Raw genomic sequence first — 21,974 nt, 5'->3', positions numbered from 1 at the left:
GACGCTCTGAGCTCTCTCCTCTCTCTCTCTCGCCGTGTCTCCCGTCCTGTGGTGTGTGTTCATGGCCGAGGGAGACGCTCCTCTCTCTCTCTCGCTGTGTCTCCCGTCCTGTGATGTGTGTTCATGGCCAAGGGAGACGCTCTGAGCTCTCTCCTCTCTCTCTCTCTCGCTGTGTCTCCCGTCCTGTGGTGTGTGTTCATGGCCGAGGGAGACGCTCTGAGCTCTCTCCTCTCTCTCTCTCTCGCTGTGTCTCCCGTCCTGTGGTGTGTGTTCATGGCCGAGGGAGACGCTCTCTCTCTCTCTCTCTCTCTCTCTCTCTCTCTCTCTCTCTCTCTCTCTCTCGCTGTGTCTCCCGTCCTGTGGTGTGTGTTCATGGCCGAGGGAGACGCTCTGAGCTCTCTCCTCTCTCTCTCTCTCGCTGTGTCTCCCGTCCTGTGGTGTGTGTTCATGGCCGAGGGAGACGCTCTGAGCTCTCTCCTCTCTCTCTCTCTCGCTGTGTCTCCCGTCCTGTGGTGTGTGTTCATGGCCGAGGGAGACGCTCTGAGCTCTCTCCTCTCTCTCTCGCTGTGTTTCCCGTCCTGTGATGTGTGTTCATGGCCGAGGGAGACGCTCTGAGCTCTCTCCTCTCTCTCTCTCTCGCTGTGTCTCCCGTCCTGTGGTGTGTGTTCATGGCCGAGGGAGACGCTCTGAGATCTCTCCTCTCTCTCTCTCGCCGTGTCTCCCGTCCTGTGGTGTGTGTTCATGGCCGAGGGAGACGCTCCTCTCTCTCTCTCGCTGTGTCTCCCGTCCTGTGGTGTGTGTTCATGGCCGAGGGAGACGCTCTGAGCTCTCTCCTCTCTCTCTCTCGCTGTGTCTCCCGTCCTGTGGTGTGTGTTCATGGCCGAGGGAGACGCTCTGAGCTCTCTCCTCTCTCTCTCTCTCGCTGTGTCTCCCGTCCTGTGGTGTGTGTTCACGGCCGAGGGAGACGCTCTGAGCTCTCTCCTCTCTCTCTCTCTCGCTGTGTCTCCCGTCCTGTGATGTGTGTTCACGGCCGAGGGAGACGCTCTGAGCTCTCTCCTCTCTCTCTCTCTCGCTGTGTCTCCCGTCCTGTGGTGTGTGTTCATGGCCGAGGGAGACGCTCTGAGCTCTCTCCTCTCTCTCTCTCTCGCTGTGTCTCCCGTCCTGTGGTGTGTGTTCATGGCCGAGGGAGACGCTCCTCTCTCTCTCTCTCGCTGTGTCTCCCGTCCTGTGGTTTGTGTTCATGGCCGAGGGAGACGCTCCTCTCTCTCTCTCTCTCGCTGTGTCTCCCGTCCTGTGGTGTGTGTTCATGGCCGAGGGAGACGCTCTGAGCTCTCTCCTCTCTCTCTCTCTCTCTCGCTGTGTCTCCCGTCCTGTGGTGTGTGTTCATGGCCGAGGGAGACGCTCTGAGCTCTCTCCTCTCTCTCTCTCTCTCGCTGTGTCTCCCGTCCTGTGGTGTGTGTTCATGGCCGAGGGAGACGCTCCTCTCTCTCTCTCTCTCTCTCTCGCTGTGTCTCCCATCCTGTGGTTTGTGTTCATGGCCGAGGGAGACGCTCCTCTCTCTCTCTCGCTGTGTCTCCCGTCCTGTGGTGTGTGTTCATGGCCGAGGGAGACGCTCCTCTCTCTCTCTCTCTCTCTCTCTCTCTCTCTCTCTCTCTCTCTCTCTCTCGCTGTGTCTCCCGTCCTGTGATGTGTGTTGATGGCCGAGGGAGACGCTCTGAGCTCTCTCCTCTCTCTCTCTGTGTCTCCCGTCCTGTGGTGTGTGTTCATGGCCGAGGGAGACGCTCTGAGCTCTCTCCTCTCTCTCTCTCGCTGTGTCTCCCGTCCTGTGGTGTGTGTTCATGGCCGAGGGAGACGCTCTGAGCTCTCTCCTCTCTCTCTCTCGCTGTGTCTCCCGTCCTGTGGTGTGTGTTCATGGCCGAGGGAGACGCTCCTCTCTCTCTCTCTCTCTCGCTGTGCCTCCCGTCCTGTGGTGTGTCTCCGGAGTGTCAGGCTCACGTCTGCTCGGGCGCACGATGAAACGGCAGCGGGCGGGAGAGAACGGACCTCTACACAGGTCTGGGGCCCTACGCCATGGGACTAACGAGGCCGGGGCGGGGTGGGGGTTCTCAGAGGGGGCCCCCGTTCTCAGAGGGGGCCCCCCCCAGCAGGGCCAGGTAGAGGTCGGAGCGCAGGAAGCGGGGGTAGCAGTCGCGGTCCATCAGGCCGTAGACGCGGCGCTGGGCCTGGGAGAAGGTGGAGCGGGACGGGCCCTGGACCAGGCTGCGGGTCAGCTCGCGGGTCCTGGAGTCCAGGTTCACCTGCCAGGGAGAGGGGCAACACCCGCGGTCAACACACACACAGCCTGGACAGGACACCCGTCCATCACAGGACACACACACACTCACACACCCTGGACAGGACACCAGTCCATCACAGGACACACACACACACACACACTCACACACCCTGGACAGGACAGCAGTCCATCACAGGACACACACACACACACACACACACACACACACACACACACACACACACACTCACACACCCTGGACAGGACAGCAGTCCATCACAGGACACACACACACACACACACACACACACACACACACACACACACACAGCCTGGACAGGACACCCGTCCATCACAGGACACACACACACACACACACACACACACACACACACACACACACACACACACACACTGGACAGGACACCCGTCCATCACAGGACACACACACACACACACAGCCTGGACAGGACACCCGTCCATCACAGGACACACACACACACACACACACACACACACACACACACACACACACACCCTGGACAGGACACCAGTCCATCACAGGACACACACACTCACTCACACACCCTGGACAGGACAGCAGTCCATCACAGGACACACACACACACCCTGGACAGGACACCAGTCCATCACAGGACACACACACACTCACACACCCTGGACAGGACAGCAGTCCATCACAGGACACACACACACACCCTGGACAGGACAGCAGTCCATCACAGGACACACACACACTCACACACCCTGGACAGGACAGCAGTCCATCACAGGACACACACACACTCACACAGCCTGGACAGGACAGCAGTCCATCACAGGACACACACACACTCACACAGCCTGGACAGGACACCAGTCCATCACAGGACACACACACTCACTCACACACCCTGGACAGGACAGCAGTCCATCACAGGACACACACACACACTCACACACCCTGGACAGGACACCAGTCCATCACAGGACACACACACTCACTCACACACCCTGGACAGGACACCAGTCCATCACAGGACACACACACATTCACACACCCTGGACAGGACACCAGTCCATCACAGGACACACACACACTCACACACCCTGGACAGGACACCAGTCCATCACAGGACACACACAGTGCTGTGTGCTGTGAGCTGTATTTGAATACAGTCCCTTACTTCTCTGGGAGCTCCGGGCTCGATGTACTGGTAGAAGATCTTCCTGGCTTTGCGCTGGAGGCTGAAGTTGGACTTGGATTTCCGGTATGCCTCACAGGCCAGCCAGAATTCCAGGTTCTCCTCACTGAACTCGGAGCGCAGGAACGCTCGGAATGCTGCCAGACCAACTGAAAAGGAGCAGGAGAGAGAGAGGGGTTAATAAAGACACACTGACTGGACACTCCAGTACATGAACACTGCACTGAGAGAGAGAGGGGTTAATACAGACACACTGACTGGACACTCCAGGACATGAACACTGCACTGAGAGAGAGAGGGGTTCATACAGACACACTGACTGGACACTCCAGGACATGAACACTGCACTGAGAGAGAGAGGGGTTCACACAGACACCCTGACTGACTGGACACTCCAGTACATGAACACTGCACTGAGAGAGAGAGGGGTTCATACAGACACACTGACTGGACACTCCAGTACATGAACACTGCACTGAGAGAGAGAGGGGTTCATACAGACACACTGACTGGACACTCCAGTACATGAACACTGCACTGAGAGAGAGGGGTTCACACAGACACCCTGACTGACTGGACACTCCAGTACATGAACACTGCACTGAGAGAGAGAGAGGGGCTCATACAGACACACTGACTGACTGGACACTATCCCATGCACACAATCCACAGAGGAAAGCACACACTGTCCCGCACACAGACACACATCTGACAAGAGATCAGCGTCACTGCTCTCTGTAAGGGGACTGAAGTGACGTGTTAATGAACTTCTCCAGCTTCCAGGGCTGGGAACGGAACTGAGCAGCTGGACTGAGCTCTACTGCGGTACCAACAGGAAATGTCACCCCACAGCTGGGGACGGAGAGAGAGAGTGGATCTCTCAGAAATCAACACAGCAGGACAGGAGACGCAGTGAGAGAGGAGAGCACAAAGAATCCCTCAGTCATAAACACACACACACAACAGAGACAGGAGACACAGTGAGAGAGACAGAGGAGAGCACAGAGAATCCCTCAGTCATAAACACGCACAACAGGACAGGAGACACAGTGAGAGAGAGAGAGGAGAGCACAGAGAATCCCTCAGTCATAAACACACACACAACAGGACAGGAGACACAGCGAGAGAGAAGGAGATCACAGAGGACCCCTCAGTCATAAATACACACAACAGGACAGGAGACACAGTGAGAGAGAGAGAGAGAGAGAGGAGAGCACAGAGAATCCCTCAGTCATAAACACACACACACACACACACACAACAGAGACAGGAGGCACAGTGAGAGAGAGGAGATCACAGAGGACCCCTCAGTTATAAACACACACAACAGAGACAGGAGACACAGTGTGAGAGAGAGATCACAGAGCCCCTTAATCATAAACAAGGACAACAGAGACAGGAGACACAGTGAGAGAGAGGAGACACGGAGAGAGGTGACGGGAGGCTCTTGCCCTGTTGCTGGGCTCAGAGCTCAGAGCTGCGTGCGTCTTGGTGAGTGTGTGTGTGTGTGTCGGCCTCCCAGGACGATCGCGCTGTCTCCTCCCCCTGACATTTCCCCTCCTCCCTGTTCTCAGGGGGGCAGGAATGTGAACGGACTGGAATGAAAGACAACACCCCCCACCTCCTCCTCCTCTCCCTCTCCCTTCCTTCTCTCTCTCTCCCTCTCTGAAGCCACCCAGCAGTTTGGCAAGAAGTGACTCTCCCGAAACCTCGCTGTGTCTCTCTCTCCTCTCTCTCTCTCCTCTTCCCTCTCTCTCTCCCCTTTCTCTCTCTCTCTCTCTCTCCCCTTTCTCTCTCTCTCTCTCCTTTCTCCCCTCTCTCTCCTTTCTCCCCTCTCTCTCCTTTCTCCCCTCTCTCTCCTCTCTCTGTCGGGAGAGTGAGGTTGTGTAGCTGTGTGTGTTGTGCGTTAAGGAGAGTGAGGTTGTGTTTATGTGTGTGTGTGTAAATATTTGTGCTTACAAAGATGCTGTGTGTGACAATTTCAGGATTAGGTCAGTACAGTACAGGACCTATCTCTGTGTTTGTCAGTGTGTGACTGTGAGAGACATGTGCAGTGTGTCTGTGTGTGTGTGAGAGTGTGAGAGTGAGACATGGGCAGTGTGTGTGTGAGATGAGCACTGTGTTTGTGTGTCTGTGTGTGGGTGTGAAATGGGCAGTGTGTGTGTGTGTCTGTTTGTGTTTGTGAAATGGGCAGTGTGTGTGTGTGAGATGGGCAGTGTGTGTGTGTTTGTGGGTGTGAAATGGGCAGTGTGTGTGTGTGAGATGGGCAGTGTGTCTGTGTCTGTGTGTGTGTGTGTGAGATAGGCAGTGTGTCTTTGTCTCTGTGTGTGTGTGTGTGTGTGTGTGATAGGCAGTGTGTCTTTGTCTCTGTGTGTGTGTGTGTGTGTGTGTGTGTGTGTGTGTGTGTGATGGTCAGTGTCCACTCACAGCGGTGAGCCAGCAGGTTGTCCAGAGACTCTGCCCATTTTTTCACTTCCTCTGGACTGGGCCTGAAACACACACAGAGTCACAAACACACAGAGACAGAGACACACACACACACAGCCTCGACTGTGCATTTACTTTAAATACATTTCTTTTCTTCGTTTCCATGCATCTGTTGAATATCCTGTGCGTGATGTGTTGGATCTGTTAAACGTTTTGTGTTGTGTCTTCACCTGCCTGCAAAGCAAATTTCCCATGTGGGATAACAAAATAATAATTCCTCACACTTCTATAGCGCCTTTCTGGACTCTCCACTCAGAGCTCTTCCCAGGTCAGGGGGATCCCCTCCAGCCCCCCCAGTGTGCAGCCCCCACCTGGATGATGCTCCAGTCCGCTCAGCACACAGCAGCTCTCAGTGGGGAGGAGAGCAGAGGGATGGAGCCAGTTCAGAGAGGGGGGTGATTAGGAGGCCATGATGGGTCAAGACCAGGGGGGGAATTAGGCCAGGACACTGGGGTAACACCCCTACTCTTCTCCAGAGAGACCCCGGGATTGTTAATGAGCACAGAGAGTCAGGACCTCGGTTTTACATCTCATCTGAAGGACGGCGCCTGTTTACAGTCCAGTGTCCCCCGTCACTATACTGGGGCATCAGGACCCACACAGACCGCAGGGTAAGAGCGCCCCCTGCTGGCCCCACTCACCCCTCTCCCAGCAGCAGCCTTAGTTTTTCCCAGGAGGTCTCCCCTCCAGGTACTGACCAGGCTCCCACCTGCTGGGGCTCCAGTGGAATAGCACCAAACTGTTTGGAAGCGCATTTAAAACTGATAACAGGAGGCTCTTCTTTCTCTCCAGACACAGCTGGGTGAGCTCCTCCAGTCAGGACAGGAGGCTCTACTGTACACAGAGGGGGGCGGGGGTGGGGAACAAGCTGCCCAGTCCCTGTGGTTGAAGCCGATACCCCGGCTTCTCTCCAGCCACGGCTGGGTGAGCTCCTCCAGTCAGGACAGGAGGCTCTACTGTACACAGAGGGTGGTGGGCGTGTTGAACAAGCTGCCCAGCCCTGTGGTTGAAGCCGATACCCTGGCTTCTCTCCAGACACAGCTGGGTGAGCTCCTCCAGTCAGGACAGGAGGCTCTACTGTACACAGAGGGGGGTGGGGGTGGGGAACAAGCTGCCCAGTCCCTGTGGTTGAAGCCGATACCCTGGCTTCTCTCCAGACACAGCTGGGTGAGCTCCTCCAGTCAGGACAGGAGGCTCTTCTGTACACAGAGGGGGGCGGGGGTGGGGAACAAGCTGCCCAGCCCTGTGGTTGAAGCCGATACCCTGGCTCCTCTCCAGACACGGCTGGGTGAGCAGGCCTGGTCAAAGCCCTCCGACAGGACGTTTCGAACCCTCGTGGGCCGGACCTCCCCGTCGCCTGCGGCGGATCTGCAGCGATCCCGGAGGTCGGAGGGGCGGCAACTCACTTCACGTCGTAGTGGCTGCTGGCCGCCGTGACCGTGCCCATCTCGCTCCAGCGCTTCAGGAAGGGCAGGCGCGACTTCGCCTCGCGGTCCCGGTCTCTGCGCGCGGACAGACAACACAACAACAGGTCTGCTTACGGGGACGGGCAGCGGCCGCAGATAAAGGGACAGCCCCCGGGGACACAGCAGGACAGAACACTCCCACAACCCCCCAGGGACACAGCAGGACAGAACACTCCCACAACCCCCCAGGGACACAGCAGGACAGAACACTCCCACAACTCCCCAGGGACACAGCAGGACAGAACACTCCCACAACCCCCCGGGACACAGCAGGACAGAACACTCCCACAACCCCCCAGGGACACAGCAGGACAGAACACTCCCACAACCCCTCGGGACACAGCAGGACAGAACACTCCCACAACCCCCCAGGGACACAGCAGGACAGAACACTCCCACAACCCCCCGGGACACAGCAGGACAGAACACTCCCACAACCCCCCAGGGACACAGCAGGACAGAACACTCCCACAACCCCCCAGGGACACAGCAGGACAGAACACTCCCACAACTCCCCAGGGACACAGCAGGACAGAACACTCCCACAATCCCCCAGGGACACAGCAGGACAGAACACTCCCACAACCCCCCAGGGACACAGCAGGACAGAACACTCCCACAATCCCCCAGGGACACAGCAGGACAGAACACTCCCACAACCCCCCAGGGACACAGCAGGAGAGAACACTCCCACAATCCCCCAGAGACACAGCAGGACAGAACACTCCCACAACCCCCCAGGGACACAGCAGGACAGAACACTCCCACAATCTCCAAGGACACAGCAGGACAGAACACTCCCACAACCCCCCAGGGACACAGCAGGAGAGAACACTCCCACAATCCCCCAGAGACACAGCAGGACAGAACACTCCCACAATCCCCCAGGGACACAGCAGGACAGAACACTCCCACAACTCCCCAGGGACACTGTGTCCGCTGTGTCCCGGGGGATTGTGGGAGTGTTCTGTCCTGCTGTGTCCCTGGGGGATCGTGGGAGTGTTCTGTGCCGCTGTGTCCCGGGGGATCGTGGGGAGCTCTTGAACGGGGCGGAGGCCGGGGCCGGGCGGCGCGGCGGTGTCCCTCACCGGCTGTCCCCCTCCGGGCCGTCGGGGCTGTCCAGCTCGTACTCCACGCTGGAGTGAAAGCTCTGAGAGAGGGGGAGAGAGAGAGAGAGAGACGCAGGGCTCAGCGCGCAGGCGCCACATCCCCCGGCTCGGGGGGGGGGGGTGGTCGCCCGGCATGACCCCCCTCCCCCCCACACTCTGGCGAGGAACGAGCCCGGGAGCTGCTGCCAGGGTGGGGACTGACAGAGGGAGACGGAGAGGAACGAGAACGAGAGGAACGAGGACAGCCCCCCCCCCCCCGGAAAGAGGGATAGGGGGACAGAGAGGGATAGGGGGACAGAGAGGGATTAAGGGACAGGGGGGGGGGGACGACGCACAGCGAAAGGCAGGAGGGGGGGAGATGGGGGAGCCTCTTACGTGCTGAAACCAGGTCCGCAGGTGCATCTTGGCGCTGGCCAGCTTGGCGATACCGTGGTGCTTGGGCAGCGAGGCAGCGGAGGGGGAGGAGGGGGAGGAGGGCACGGCCCCCGCCTCCCGCACCGCCCCGGGGCCCAGCTGGCTGTCGCTGTAGGCCCGGCACCCCTCCGTGAGCGCCCCCACGCTCAGGAACGCGCCCCCTCCTCCCCCTCCCCCTCCGAAGTGGAAGCTCTGGCCGGCCGCCGGCAGCCCCACCTGGGTCAGCGCCTCGGCGCTCAGGCTGTGCTCCTTCTGCACGCAGATCGCGGGCGGCCCCGCCCCCTCCCCCGCGGGGCCCGCCCCTCCGCCCCCGGCATTGGCTCCCGGGCGGCCGGCGGGCCCGCCCCCCCGGGGCCCCGCCCCCGGCCCCTCCCCCGGCTCCTCCCCCTCCTCCTCGCCCCCCAACGGGGTCCGCGCCGCGGACTCAGGGGCGGCGCGGCCGTCGCGCCGGCGCAGGGCGACCTTGTGCCAGGGCAGGAAGTCACAGTCCAGCAGGGACCCCTCCGAGCTGTAGCGCCTCATGACTCTGTGGGGGAGGGAGGGAGAGAGAGAGGGAGAGAGAGAGAGAGAGAGAGACGGGCAGCGTCAGCATCCGATAAGTCACAATTCATCCCGCATATCATAATAATAATATAATAATTCCTAACACTCTCTATATAGCGCCTTGCCGGACCCTCCCCCTCAGAGCTCTTCCCAGGTCAGGGGGATCCCCTCCAGCCCCCCCAGTGTGCAGCCCCCACCTGGATGATGCTCCAGTCCGCTCAGCACACAGCAGCTCTCAGTGGGGAGGAGAGCAGAGGGATGGAGCCAGTTCAGAGAGGGGGGTGATTAGGAGGTCATGATGGGTCAAGACCAGGGGGGGAATCAGGCCAGGACACTGGGGTAACACCCCTACTCTTCTCCAGAGACACCCCGGGAGTGTTAATGAGCACAGAGAGTCAGGACCTCGGTTTGACGTCTCATCCGAAGGACGGCGCCTGTTTACAGTCCAGCGTCCCCAGTATAGCGACTTCAGAGAAGCCGGGGGTATCGGCTTCAACCACCTGGCTGGGCAGCTTGTTCCCCACCCCCACCCCCACTCTGTGTAAAGAGGCGCCACCCCCGCCTGCATTTCAACTGCCCCCGGCACTTCCCAGGGATAATAAGCTCCAGCAGCTCGCCCCTCTCGCCACCCCCTCGTCTCCTCTGGTCCCTCAAGAAAGGGGCGCCCCCTCTGCTCCCCCCAGCCACAGCAGCCCCAGCCCCCTGCCCAGACGAGCAATTATCAGCGCCCGAGGCTCAAGGAGAGCAGATGGCGCTCCCAGCCAGCCACCATTAAATATTAACCCCGCACGCTGTGAAATATTAATGCACACCGCAGGGGATAAACTCTCCCGCCCCCTCCCCCCTCCCCGGGCTGAGGACCTGCTCAGGAGCTCCAGAGCGCCTCCCACTGGTCAGGGCCTCCCTTGGGGGAGCTCTTGCATCGGACGGGGGGGTGTCCTCTCACTTGCAAATTCTGATAGTTCCCCCCTCCCACCCCCCTCTGTGTACAGTAGAGCCTCCTGTCCTGACTGGAGGAGCTCACCCAGCTGTTTCTGGAGAGGAGCTGGGGTATCGGCTTCAACCACAGGGCTGGGCAGCTTGTTCCCCACCCCCACCCCTCTCTGTGTACAGAAGAGCCTCCTGTCCTGACTGGAGAAGCTCACCCAGCTGTGTCTGGAGAGGAGCCAGGGTATCGGCTTCAACCACACGGACTGGGCGGCTTGTTCCCCACCCCCACCACCCTCCGCGTAAGGCAGATCCTCCTGTCCTGACCGGAGAAGCCAGGGGATCCCCCACATCCCTGGGTCAACGGAGACACAGACACAGCCGTAACACACGGACAAACAGACGCACAGGCAGGTGGACAGGCAAGTCTTGATGACTTCGGAAGCACACAGGCCCGGCGAACCTACCTCCCAGTAGTATTATCCCCAATTAACACTACCACCACCCGACAGTAGTCCCGTGATCACGACAAGCAGGGACAGGGTACGAGCGGCTGGACTCAGTGTCCCGTCCAACCGCCCTGCCTGCCTGGCTGATAAACAGCTTTTCCAATCCATCACCCTGCTGTGATTATCACCGGGCTCCCTCTCCTCCTGGCCTGCCTGGAAAATGTCATCCACACTCACAGACACTATTTTTAAAACTCTGCCAGCTGCAACTGCTCCAAACACACAGAGCGGAGATACTGTACAAACACTCGCTCTCACGCTCCTCCTCGTCCGATCTGGACAGGACTGGAGCGACACTCAGTCTGATCACCTCCAGCCTCACCCTCACACTCCTCCTCCTCAGATCCGTACAGGACTGGAGAGACACTCAGTCTGATCACCTCCAGCTTCACCCTCACACTCCTCCTCCTCAGATCTGTACAGGACTGGAGAGACACTCAGTCTGATCACCTCCAGCTTCACCCTCACACTCCTCCTCCTCAGATCTGTACAGGACTGGAGAGACACTCAGTCTGATCACCTTCAGCCTCACCCTCACACTCCTCCTCCTCAGATCCGTACAGGACTGGAGAGACACTCAGTCTGATCACCTCCAGCCTCACCCTCACACTCCTCCTCCTCAGATCTGTACAGGACTGGAGAGACACTCAGTCTGATCACCTCCAGCTTCACCCTCACACTCCTCCTCCTCAGATCCGTACAGGACTGGAGAGACACTCAGTCTGATCACCTCCAGCCTCACCCTCACACTCCTCCTCCTCAGATCTGTACAGGACTGGAGAGACACTCAGTCTGATCACCTCCAGCCTCACCCTCACACTCCTCCTCCTCAGATCTGTATAGGACTGGAGGGACACTCAGTCTGATCACCTCCAGCCTCACCCTCACACTCCTCCTCCTCAGATCTGTATAGGACTGGAGGGACACTCAGTCTGATCACCTCCAGCTTCACCCTCACACTCCTCCTCCTCAGATCTGTACAGGACTGGAGAGACACTCAGTCTGATCACCTCCAGCTTCACCCTCACACTCCTCCTCCTCAGATCTGTATAGGACTGGAGAGACACTCAGTCTGATCACCTCCAGCCTCACCCTCACACTCCTCCTCCTCAGATCTGTACAGGACTGGAGAGACACTCAGTCTGATCACCTCCAGCCTCACCCTCACACTCCTCCTCCTCAGATCTGTACAGGACTGGAGAGACACTCAGTCTGATCACCTCCAGCTTCACCCTCACACTCCTCCTCCTCACATCTGTACAGGACTGGAGAGACACTCAGTCTGATCACCTCCAGCCTCACCCTCACACTCCTCCTCCTCCTCAGATCTGTACAGGACTGGAGAGACACTCAGTCTGATCACCTCCAGCTTCACCCTCACACTCCTCCTCCTCAGATCTGGACAGGACTGGAGAGACACTCAGTCTGATCACCTCCAGCCTCACCCTCACACTCCTCCTCCTCAGATCTGTACAGGACTGGAGAGACACTCAGTCTGATCACCTCCAGCTTCACCCTCACACTCCTCCTCCTCAGATCTGTACAGGACTGGAGAGACACTCAGTCTGATCACCTCCAGCTTCACCCTCACACTCCTCCTCCTCAGATCTGTTCAGGACTGGAGAGACACTCAGTCTGATCACCTCCAGCCTCACCCTCACACTCCTCCTCCTCAGATCTGTACAGGACTGGAGAGACACTCAGTCTGATCACCTCCAGCTTCACCCTCACACTCCTCCTCCTCAGATCTGTACAGGACTGGAGAGACACTCAGTCTGATCACCTCCAGCTTCACCCTCACACTCCTCCTCCTCAGATCTGTACAGGACTGGAGAGACACTCAGTCTGATCACCTCCAGCTTCACCCTCACACTCCTCCTCCTCAGATCTGTACAGGACTGGAGAGACACTCAGTCTGATCACCTCCAGCTTCACCCTCACACTCCTCCTCCTCAGATCTGTACAGGACTGGAGAGACACTCAGTCTGATCACCTCCAGCTTCACCCTCACACTCCTCCTCCTCAGATCTGTACAGGACTGGAGAGACACTCAGTCTGATCACCTCCAGCTTCACCCTCACACTCCTCCTCCTCAGATCTGTACAGGACTGGAGAGACACTCAGTCTGATCACCTCCAGCTTCACCCTCACACTCCTCCCCTCAGATCTGTACAGGACTGGAGAGACACTCAGTCTGATCACCTCCAGCCTCACCCTCACACTCCTCCTCCTCAGATCTGTACAGGACTGGAGAGACACTCAGTCTGATCACCTCCAGCCTCACCCTCACACTCCTCCTCCTCAGATCTGGACAGGACTGGAGAGACACTCAGTCTGATCACCTCCAGCTTCACCCTCACACTCCTCCTCCTCAGATCTGTACAGGACTGGAGAGACACTCAGTCTGATCACCTCCAGCCTCACCCTCACACTCCTCCTCCTCAGATCTGTACAGGACTGGAGAGACACTCAGTCTGATCACCTCCAGCTTCACCCTCACACTCCTCCTCCTCAGATCCGTACAGGACTGTGAAGAGACTCAGTTTTACTCCATCGAGTCAGAAACACAACAGAAGTGAAATATAAACGTCTTCCCAGCCAAGACGCTGAGCCGCCCCCCCCGTCTCTCCCCAACGCTAGCCTCCGAGAAGCGCTTGTCTCTGCTCCCCAGGATTACAGCACATTTTGCACCGAGAAGGAACATCCTGGGTTTAAAATAACAATCGTGCAAAACCGAACCCACCCGCTCTGCTTAGCGCTGTGAGCCTTTCACAAGGACAGATTTGGCAGGCTGATTAGAGAGCTCGTCAGGGGAGGGGAGGTTGCTGTTAATTACTGATGTGTTTTTGAAGCAGACGGGACTCTCTCTTCACGAGGAGCTGTGTGTCTGGGAGCGCACACACAGTCTGCTGACGAGAGGAACCTGTCTGCTTCACCCGGTCGCTCAAGAGCTGCTGTAAGTGAATCACTTCATTTCAGGCACTTGACTTAATGTGTCCCTCCACCCTCCCACTGCTCTCTCTCCAGGACAGGGTCACAGACTGGGGGAGCTGGAGTCTGTCCCAGCAAGCAACAGGCACAAGGCAGGGCTCACCCTGGACAGGACAGCAGTCCATCACAGGACACACACACACTCACACACCCTGGACAGGACACCAGTCCATCACAGGACACACACACACACTCACACACCCTGGACAGGACACCAGTCCATCACAGGACACACACACACTTACACACCCTGGACAGGACACCAGTCCATCACAGGACACACACACTCACACACAAACCCTGGACAGGACACCAGTCCATCAGAGGACACACACACTCACACACAAACCCTGGACAGGACACCAGTCCATCAGAGGACACACACACACTCACACACCCTGGACAGGACACCAGTCCATCACAGGACACGCACTCACACACCCTGGGCAGGACACCAGTCCATTACAGGACACACACACACTCACACACCCTGGGCAGGACACCAGTCCATCACAGGACTCACACACACTCACACACCCTGGACAAGACACCAGTCCATTACAGGACACACACACACACCCTGGACAGGACACCAGTCCATTACAGGACACACACACACACCCTGGACAGGACACCAGTCCATCACAGGACACACACACACACACACACACACACACACACACACACACACACACACACCAAGGCCAGTTTTCCCAGAAGTCAATTCACCCACCAGCCTGTCTCTGGACTGTGGGAGGAAACTGGAGCACCTGGAGGAAACCCCCACAAACACAGGGGAGAACATGCAGACTCCACACAGACAGCACCCCCCGGTCCAGAACTGAGCCCAGGGCCCCAGCGCTGCAAGGCAGCAGTGCCGACCCCCTGCGCCCCCTGCGACCCCCTGCTCGACTTATTTTTCAGATCCTCAATTTCAGTCCAGAGGCCGGAGCCCCCTGTTCCAGATGTAAAGACGCCCTGCCCTCCTCCCTCTCTGACACGCCCCCCCGTCAGGGACCCAAGATCTGCCTGGTACCTGCTCGATCGTGTGTCCGCTGTAGGATTTCACCCAGAAAGCAAGCAACTCAAGAGAAACAAAACAAGCACTTCTTCCGCAAAGACAGTCACGAAAGCCCTCAAAAAAAACCGGTCGATCACATATCTGTTTTACGACGAGAACGCTGTCAGTTTGCTCGCAAGACGGACTCCAGATCTTGGCATTTAGGCAAGGAAAAAAAGGCAAAACTTGCAACTCCAGTTCTGACGCTGAACGAGGACAACACCCCCCCTGTTATATCAAGGCACCACTGCTTTTTCACTAGGACGACATGTCATCTTTAGCTGGAAATCAACATTTGAATCGACTGAATTGGTTCTGAACACAAACCACAGTGGGCCATATTTAAAACTGAGAACAGGAGGCGGTACTTCACACAGAGGGTGGCGGGGGTGGGGAACAAGCCGCCCAGTCCGTGTGGTTGAAGCCGATACCCCGGCTTCTCTCCAGACACAGCTGGGTGAGCTCCTCCAGTCAGGACAGGAGGCTCTTCTGTACACAGAGAGTGGCGGGGGTGGGGAACAAGCCACCCAGTCCTTGTGGTTGAAGCCGATACCCTGGCTCCTCTCCAGACACAGCTGGGTGAGCTCCCCCAGTCAGGACAGGAGGCTCTTCTGTACACAGAGGGTGGCGGGGGTGGGGAACAAGCTGCCCAGCCCTGTGGTTGAAGCCGATACCCTGGCTTCTCTCCAGACACAGCTGGGTGAGCTCCTCCAGTCAGGACAGGAGACTCTTCAGCCCCCGGGGGGTGAGAAGCTGCCTGGCGATGGCCTAGATCAGGGTCTTCCCGCCCGGCCGGCTGTCGGAGAGTGCGCACACCCTCCCTACGCTAATCTCCCCGCGGCGACAGGATCTGTTAATCCCCCCCAGACCCCACCCCAGCCTCCAGTGTTGATGAGCGGAGATAATCCTGCTGCTGGGGCAGAGCGGAGGTGAGGGATTACTGCACGCGTGTGTGCCAGGAGACACACAGAGACACACAGAGACACACAGAGACACACAGAGAGACACAGAGAGACACAGAGAGACACACTGACCCCTCCAGGACCGGGACTGGACAGCCCTGCTTTAAAGACCCCTGGAGACTCTGCAGACACACACACACTGACCCCTCCAGGACCAGGACTGGACAGCCCTGCTTTAAAGACCCCTGGAGACTCTGCAGACACACACACTGACCCCTCCAGGACCAGGACTGGACAGCCCTGCTTTAAAGACCCCTGGAGACTCTGCAGACACACACAAACACTGACCCCTCCAGGACCAGGACTGGACAGCCCTGCTTTAAAGACCCCTGGAGACTCTGCAGATACACACACACACTGACCCCTCCAGGACCAGGACTGGACAGCCCTGCTTTAAAGACCCCTGGAGACTCTGCAGACACACACACACACACTGACCCCTCCAGGACCAGGACTGGACAGCCCTGCTTTAAAGACCCCTGGAGACTCTGCAGACACACACACTGACCCCTCCAGGACCAGGACTGGACAGCCCTGCTTTAAAGACCCCTAGAGACTCTGCAGACACACACACACTGACCCCTCCAGGACCAGGGCTGGACAGCCCTGCTTTAAAGACCCCTGGAGACGCTGCAGACACACACACACACTGACCCCTCCAGGACCAGGACTGGACAGCCCTGCTTTAAAGACCCCTGGAGACTCTGCAGATACACACACACACTGACCCCTCCAGGACCAGGACTGGACAGCCCTGCTTTAAAGACCCCTGGAGACTCTGCAGACACACACACACACTGACCCCTCCAGGACCAGGACTGGACAGCCCTGCTTTAAAGACCCCTGGAGACTCTGCAGACACACACACACTGACCCCTCCAGGACCAGGACTGGACAGCCCTGCTTTAAAGACCCCTGGAGACTCTGCAGACACACACAAACACTGATCCCTCCAGGACCAGGACTGGACAGCCCTGCTTTAAAGACCCCTGGAGACTCTGCAGACACACACACTGACCCCTCCAGGACCAGGACTGGACAGCCCTGCTTTAAAGACCCCTGGAGACTCTGCAGACACACACACACTGACCCCTCCAGGACCAGGGCTGGACAGCCCTGCTTTAAAGACCCCTGGAGACTCTGCAGACACACACACACTGACCCCTCCAGGGCCAGGACTGGACAGCCCTGCTTTAAAGACCCCTGGAGACTCTGCAGATACACACACACACTGACCCCTCCAGGACCAGGACTGGACAGCCCTGCTTTAAAGACCCCTGGAGACTCTGCAGACACACACACACACTGACCCCTCCAGGACCAGGACTGGACAGCCCCCCAGCTTAAGCCCAGCGATGTCCTATTTGTGATTGAATTCTCCATGAAAGTACTTTTCTGCTTTCAGTTATACTACCCTTCCAGTGCAGAGCGCCGGTGTTTATATAATAATCGCCCAGCAGGAGGAGGTCAAAACTTGACCCTCTGGATCCAAACGAGATTTTTTTTACTCTTTCTCGGGAACAGCATTGCTCCGGTAAAAAAAAACAAAAAAAACAGGAATATAAACACCTTTCCCCCCCTTTCTGTCGGGGCCCATGAGTCGTCGTGTTATCGAAGGTGAACCTTCGCGATTTTCGTACAGGAGGAAGTTCGGGAAGAGACGAGGAGTTTCACTGCAAAATTCAATATTCCCACAAATGGGTTGGAAACACACACACACACACACGGAGAATGAAAGAAAAGAGTCGATTTTACTGTACCTCAGGAAACCCGTGATAATGACCCGCACGATACCGTGGTCGTTAATATTCAGATTTTTTTTTTTTGTTGTTGTTGTTGTTGTTTAAAATCAAACCCTGGTTTTGTTTTTTTGTTTTTTTTACTTCGGACGTGTGTCCCGGCGCCCGCCAAGAAGCGTTTTTTTCTGAACGCCAGAATAAAAATTAAACACCGCCGTCGTAAAAAAAAAAACAGAAAAATGGAGAGAGAGAGAGAGAGAGGAAAAAGCAACAATATTTCACGGTTTTCGTCGACGGGGGGGTTTGTTTTGTTAGCGCCGGGGTTACCTGTCTACCTGGCTGCACCGCCCGGACGGCACCTGCGTGTCCGTGTCCGCGTCCGCCTCCGTGTGCGTGTCAGAGTGACAGGCAAGAGCAGACGGTCCTGACAAAGTTTGCGTGGAAACTTCCAAGACGATGGCACACCCCCCCCCCGCCTCCGCCTCACCTCCACCCACCTCTTGGTCAGCAGAAATAATAATAATAATAATAATAATAATAATAATAATCACGAACCCACTCGTGGCGAGACCCGAGCGTGTTTACCTGGACCCCCGGCCCTCGTCGGTGTCCTGTCACCGGCTTGTTGCGTGGGGTTCGCCCCCCCCCCGGCCCGCCCGGGCGAACACGTCACGGGGCTGTGTGGCGAGCGTGGGGCTTGCTGTGGACCGGACCGGACCGGACCGGGCTGGCGAGCGAGCAGTCGCGCTGCTGGGACTCCAGCGGCGTCTCCGTCAGCTGTGGGGGGAGAGCAGAGAGTCCCGCCTTCCTGTCCTGGGATTCCTCCGCCCACACAGGCACGCAGAAACACTCTCACACAGTAAACACGCACTCCTGTTCCCTCTCACACACACACACAGTAAACACACACTCCTGTTCCCTCTCACACACACACACAGTAAACACACACTCCTGTTCCCTCTCTCACACACACACAGTAAACACGCACTCCTGTTCCCTCTCACACACACACTAAACACACACTCCTGTTCCCTCTCACACACACACACACACAGTAAACACACACTCCTGTTCCCTCTCACACACACACACAGTAAACACACACTCCTGTTCCCTCTCACACACACACACAGCAAACACGCACTCCTGTTCCCTCTCACACACACACACAGTAAACACACACTCCTGTTCCCTCTCACACACACACACACACAGTAAACACACACTCCTGTTCCCTCTCACACACACACACAGTAAACACGCACTCCTGTTCCCTCTCACACACACACACAGTAAACACGCACTCCTGTTCCCTCTGACTCTCACACAGTAAACACACACTCCTGTTCCCTCTCACACACACACACAGTAAACACACACTCCTGTTCCCTCTCTCACACACACAGTAAACACGCACTCCTGTTCCCTCTCACATACACACAGTAAATACACACTCCTGTTCCCTCTCACACACACACAGTAAACACACACTCCTGTTCCCTCTCACACACACACACAGTAAACACGCACTCCTGTTCCCTCTCACACACACACAGTAAACACACACTCCTGTTCCCTCTCACACACACACACACAGTAAACACGCACTCCTGTTCCCTCTCCATACACACAGTAAACACGCACTCCTGTTCCCTCTCACACACACACAGTAAACACGCACTCCTGTTCCCTCTCTCACACACACACGGTAAACACACACTCCTGTTCCCTCTCACACACACAGTAAACACGCACTCCTGTTCCCTCTCACACACACAGTAAACACGCACTCCTGTTCCCTCTCACACACGCAGTAAACACACACTCCTGTTCCCTCTCACACACACAGTAAACACGCACTCCTGTTCCCTCTCACACACACACAGTAAACACGCACTCCTGTTCCCTCTCACACACACACAGTAAACACGCACTCCTGTTCCCTCTCACACACACAGTAAACACGCACTCCTGTTCCCTCACACACACACAGTAAACACACACTCCTGTTCCCTCTCACACACACACAGTAAACACGCACTCCTGTTCCCTCTCACACACACACAGTAAACACGCACTCCTGTTCCCTCTCACACACACAGTAAACACGCACTCCTGTTCCCTCTCACACACACACAGTAAACACGCACTCCTGTTCCCTCTCACACACACACAGTAAACACACACTCCTGTTCCCTCTCACACACACAGTAAACACACACTCCTGTTCCCTCTCACACACACACACAGTAAACACACACTCCTGTTCCCTCTCACACACACACAGTAAACACACACTCCTGTTCCCTCTCACACACACACACTCCCATTCCCTCTCACACACACACAGTAAACACACACTCCCATTCCCTCTCACACAGACACACACTCCCATTCCCTCTCACACACACACAAACACACACTCCCATTCCCTTACACACACACACACACTCTCCCATTCCTCCTCCCTCTCTCTCTCACACACACAGTGTGTTTCCATATTCCCGCAGGCTCTCGGAACTGGCGCCTCCGGGCGGAGAAGCAGGTTTTTACTGTTTCAAACGACAGAAAAAAGCCGTGACATCATTTTCCAAGGAGAGCTGCTGGAGTCGCATTCCGTCATTCAGGAGAACACAAACAAGGCTGGACACACTCCTACTGAACACTCTTCTGATGCAGATAATAATAATAATAATTATTATTATTATTATTATTATTATTATTATTATTATTACTGAACACTCTTCTGTCCAGCTGTAACCACTTCGTCCAACACAGCGTCACGGGTGAAACACGGTGTGCCCCCATAATAATGATAATAATAATAATAATAATAGAAATAATAAATACCACAAGGACTCTATAGGACTTAACACCTGGGAGACGCATAGTGATCACTCTGCACCAGTAACCCCAGCTGGGAGACACACAGTGATCACTCTGCAGCAGTAGCCCCACCTGGGAGACGCACAGCGACCATTCTGCACCAGTAACCCCACCTGGGAGACACACAGTGATCACTCTGCACCAGTAGCCCCACCTGGGAGACACACAGGGATCATTCTGCACCAGTAGCCCCACCTGGGAGACGCACAGCGACCATTCTGCACCAGTAACCCCACCTGGGAGACGCACAGCGACCATTCTGCACCTGTAACCCCACCTGGGAGACGCACAGTGATCATTCTGCACCAGTAGCCCCACCTGGGAGACGCACAGTGTTCAATCTGCACCTGTAACCCCACCAGGGAGACGCACAGTGATCACTCTGCACCAGTAACCCCACCAGGGAGACGCACAGCGATCATTCTGCACCAGTAACCCCACCTGGGAGACGCACAGCAATCACTCTGCACCAGTAGCCCCACCTGGGAGACGCACAGCGATCAGTCTGCACCAGTAACCCCACCTGAGAGATGCACAGTGATCATTCTGCACCAGTAACCCCAGCTGGGAAACGCACAGTGATCATTCTGCACCAGTAACCCCAGCTGGGAGACGCACAGTGATCATTCTGCACCTGTAACCCCACCTGGGAGACGCACAGTGATCATTCTGCACCTGTAACCCCACCTGGGAGACGCACAGTGATCATTCTGCACCAGTAGCCCCACCTGGGAGACGCACAGTGACCCCTGCTAGTGAATTAACAGAATCACAACAATTTTGAACCGTTAATGCAGTAATTCATTTTTATTAATTAAAAAAAAAAGACTGTAAACATGTTGAAAATATCCTGAGCATTTTTACACGGCTCTGTGTGGCAAAATCCCTTTTCATTTCCCCTTCTAAATCACGAAGTAAAATTTAGCTCGGGTCCAGGCGATCCGGGATGAGAAAGTCGCGGTCTGCGGTCTTTCAAAGGTTTCCCGCTGGATAATGGAAAAGAGTTCTCGAGAGGAGGAGGATGTGCCGATGGGCCGACTGGATCGTGAGGAGAGTAATCCGAGAATCCCATCGGCACGGTGGTCCGACCAACCGCTGCAGCCCCCTGCCACTCTCGGTGTAAAGACGCGTCTCCTGGTTTTTTCTTTCCCCAAAACGCCCCCTGAATGTCACGAGGGCTGAAAAACGAGACTCGGAAGTTCACACCCTGCCCACCGGGTGGTGCTATTCGTCAACAACGGAAGAATAGATGACACACTCCTCCGCTGGCCGGGGGATTCTCGGAGTCGCCCCCTGGGTTTTGAGACCCACGGTGGTGTACTGGACCTCATCTGGGTCCTGGGGGGGGAGAAAGAGAAGGGGGGTCGATCAGGAAGCGTGTTTATTCATCCGCCCCACGCC

The 21,974-nt window shown here is 56.6% G+C and overlaps 1 protein-coding gene across 4 annotated transcripts; it reads right to left on the bottom strand.

Moving 5' to 3' along the window:
- Nucleotides 1-334: 334 nt before the first annotated feature.
- On the bottom strand, nt 335-20,099 carry LOC148813411 (uncharacterized). Of its 4 annotated transcripts, XM_088908347.1 has the most exons (8): nt 18,273-20,099; nt 17,518-17,621; nt 8,918-9,482; nt 8,522-8,583; nt 7,374-7,469; nt 5,908-5,969; nt 3,463-3,629; nt 335-2,297 (listed from the first exon to the last, which is right to left on the bottom strand). In XM_088908347.1, the coding sequence occupies exons 3-8, from the start codon at nt 9,476-9,478 to the stop codon at nt 2,106-2,108; spliced, it is 1,140 nt and encodes a 379-aa protein (XP_088764473.1). In that variant the 5' UTR covers nt 9,479-9,482; nt 17,518-17,621; nt 18,273-20,099; the 3' UTR covers nt 335-2,105. The 4 variants fall into 4 exon arrangements, with proteins under 4 accessions (XP_088764473.1, XP_088764472.1, XP_088764475.1 ...); XM_088908346.1 differs by lacking the exon at nt 17,518-17,621; XM_088908349.1 differs by lacking the exons at nt 17,518-17,621; nt 18,273-20,099 and adding an exon at nt 18,023-18,134.
- Nucleotides 20,100-21,974: the final 1,875 nt, after the last annotated feature.

The sequence above is a fragment of the Atractosteus spatula genome (genome assembly GCF_055471065.1).
Source record: "Atractosteus spatula isolate fAtrSpa1 chromosome 10 unlocalized genomic scaffold, fAtrSpa1.hap1 SUPER_10_unloc_1, whole genome shotgun sequence".
In the NCBI taxonomy this organism is placed as follows: Eukaryota; Metazoa; Chordata; class Actinopteri; order Semionotiformes; family Lepisosteidae; genus Atractosteus; species Atractosteus spatula.
This window is presented reverse-complemented; position numbering and strand designations above follow the sequence as displayed.